General features: G+C 36.4%; 1 protein-coding gene across 1 annotated transcript; it reads right to left on the bottom strand.

Moving 5' to 3' along the window:
• Positions 1–822: 822 nt before the first annotated feature.
• Positions 823–1,873, bottom strand: LOC122725043 (protein VAPYRIN-like). Its single transcript, XM_043961466.1, has 2 exons — positions 1,679–1,873; positions 823–1,587 (listed from the first exon to the last, which is right to left on the bottom strand). The coding sequence occupies exons 1-2, from the start codon at positions 1,871–1,873 to the stop codon at positions 823–825; spliced, it is 960 nt and encodes a 319-aa protein (XP_043817401.1).
• Positions 1,874–3,060: the final 1,187 nt, after the last annotated feature.

The raw sequence follows: 3,060 nt of genomic DNA, 5'->3' as shown, positions 1-3,060 counted from the left end.
TAACAAAAGACGATAAAAGTTTATCTGATCTTGAAAGAGGGGTTGAAACAGGATCTATGGGGTCAAGGGCTTAATAAATGGCAAAAAAGAAGACATGCAACTCGCACAATGAATCAGGAAGAAACCATGATTCCAGGCCAAATATACCAGTCATGGCTTCAAAATGCTTCTGATATTGCCTCTAGAAGAGGAATAAAATGAAAGGTTCGTGCTTGCTCTTCAACATGGTTCACTTTTCTAACCTGGGCAATGAATCTTTTGATTATCATGTAAGTTAGGAGACAATTGGATAGGCTAAGAATATACTAACATGTCCACCATTGTTTAAAATTTCAATTGTTGGATGTATCTACCCTTGCAAAACAAACATTAAAGTGAAAAGCAAAGGAGCCTTGGACAACATACTGCATATTTTGCAGGAATGCAGGGATATTATGTCTTATTGGAGTAGCTAACCTGATGGATCTGCCACCTCTGTTCCTTATTGATGATTTATGTGCATATGAATATAGAGAAATATATAAATTTCAATTAAAAATTTTTAATTTAACAGTTAACAATCTATTAACTTAACTAGCATTGATACTATATCTTTGTGCCCTTTGATAGCTGCTGCACGCAAGGCTGTGAAGCCATATTGATCTTTATAGTTTTCGTTTGCACCTTTCTTTAGTAATGATTCAAGGTGTTCCAAGTTCCCTCGCCTGGCCGCCATTAGCACTACTTCTCCACGTTCCAGAGTCTCCAGAATCTCCTCCGGCGTCGTCGTCAATAAAGAAAGGTTCTTAATAATGTAGTCTGAATTATTTGAAGCTGGATTCTCTAGTTTGTGACTATATTTAGATGTCCCTTGTCCCGAGCAACATCAAAAGCTGAACGGCCATGATTATCTGCGATTGTGGGGTCAGAACCCATCTCAATTAGCATCTCTACCATCTTATGGTCACCATTTGCCGCTGCTCTATACAGTGCAGTCCAGCCATCTTTGCTCTTAGCATCCTTATCTGCACCGGATTCCACCAATACCCTAGCGCACTTGATATTCCCTCTACCTGCCGCCAAATGCAACGGTGTCCTTCCTTCTTTATCTCTCAAATCCAATGGCCCAAAACTATCCAATGAATCCAAAACTTCGTCCGTCCGATCAAATGCTATTGCCACGTGCAGCTCGCACCAGCCTTTGGATTGCCACTTTGCGTCCATTTGATGAAAGCCCACATCATCCGCTTTCGCCCGTGCGTCAATCTTCAACCCAGCTTCAAGCAGTAAGTTCACCATACCCTCAGGGTCAGCCAACTCAGTAGCAACTCGAAGGAGCGACTCAGCCTCTCTCGGTGACAACTCAGAAAGTATCGACCTCTGCCTCTTTATTATATTCTTCACAGAGTTAACATCCCCACTGCTGACAGCGTGCCGGAGAAGAAACGGACCGACGAAGGCAACCTTGAGCTTAAAATCTTGAGTTGACCAGAGAGGAAGGGAAGAGAACCATGAGTTGAGAGAATCGGGGTTAGTCAAATCGGATGAATTGGGAGGAAACGGTCGGAGGGAGAACGAGGGAAAGAGGATGGGAGATGGGTTTGTGGTCTGAGTATGATTTGAAAGATGGTAGAGGATGAAGGAGGGATAAGCCCAGTTGGTGGATTAACCAGGAACTTGTGCGCGCTGAAGTTTGGACCTTGAATGCTATTGGGGTAGTGGCGGAGAGAGACCTGAGGCGGACGTTGGCTCGGCATTTGAAATTGAGCATAAAGTCTAGACGAACCTCTGAGTCTGATACTACGATGAGCGGCCTCTCCATTAATGGAGATGGAGAAGTCAGAAATGGGGAAATGGCCTGTACGTTGTGATGATTGATGAAGAGGAAAGACATTCCCCGAAATTAAGCAATTAAAAATATTAGCATGCATTGCCATGTTTTTTTTTCCGATTGGCTCCATCATTTTTTTGCAAATATTAATATTAAAAACCATAAATACTTAATTACCATAACTTCAAATCTTTCCAAGTAAACTTGACTATATATATAATTACTTTCTTTCTTACTAAATTCTAATTTAGAATAAATATTTCATCTCTGAACATCCCCAAAACCAAGGATTTAAAAATATTACCATGTGCTGCATTGCTATTTTTTCTCAATTGGCTCCATCGTTTTTGCAAATATTAATATTAAAAACCCATAAATAATTAATTACCATAATTTCAAATCTTTCCAAGCAAACTTGACTATATATATAATTACTTTCCTTCATATTAAATCTTAATTTAGAATAAATATTTCATCTCTGAACATCCCGAAATCAAGAAATTAAAAATATTACCATGTGCTGCATTGCTATTTTTTCCCGATTGGCTCCATCTTTTTTTGCAAATATTAATATTAAAAACCATAAATACTTAATTACCATAACTTCAAATCTTTCCAAGCAAACTTGACTATATATATAATTACTTTCCTTCATATTAAATCTTAATTTAGAATAAATATTTCATCTCTGAACATCCCGAAACAAAGAAATTAAAAATATTATCATGTGCTGCATTGCCATTTTTTTCCGATTGGCTCCATCTTTTTTTGCAAATATTAATATTAAAAACCCATAAATAATTAATTACCATAACTTCAAATCTTTCCAAGTAAACTTGACTATATATATAATTACTTTCTTTCTTACTAAATCCTAATTTAGAATAAATATTTCATCTCTGAACATCCCCGAAACCAAGGAATTAAAAATATTACCATGTGCTACATTGCTATGTTTTCCTAATTGGCTCCATCGTTTTTGCAAATATTAATATTAAAAACCCATAAATAATTAATTACCACAACTTCAAATCTTTCCAAACAAACTTGACTATATATATAATTACTTTCCTTCATATTAAATCTTAATTTAGAATAAATATTTCATCTCTGAACATCTCGAAACCAAGAAATTAAAAATATTACCATGTGCTGCATTGCGATTTTTTCCCGATTGGCTCCATCGTTTTTGCAAATATTAATATTAAAAACCCATAAATAATTAATTACCATAACTTCAAATATTTCCA

This window comes from Manihot esculenta, chromosome 11, assembly GCF_001659605.2.
Source record: "Manihot esculenta cultivar AM560-2 chromosome 11, M.esculenta_v8, whole genome shotgun sequence".
Classification (NCBI taxonomy): Eukaryota; Viridiplantae; Streptophyta; class Magnoliopsida; order Malpighiales; family Euphorbiaceae; genus Manihot; species Manihot esculenta.
This window is presented reverse-complemented; position numbering and strand designations above follow the sequence as displayed.

What these genes read in the sequence shown, in the direction of transcription:
- LOC122725043 (XM_043961466.1), bottom strand. Translation starts at nt 1,873, where the DNA reads ATGTCTTTCCTCTTCATCAATCATCACAACGTACAGGCCATTTCCCCA. An exon ending in CTACCCCAATAGCATTCAAG is followed by an intron (nt 1,588 to 1,678) that starts GTCCAAACTTCA and finishes AATCATACTCAG; the next exon opens with ACCACAAACCCATCTCCCAT.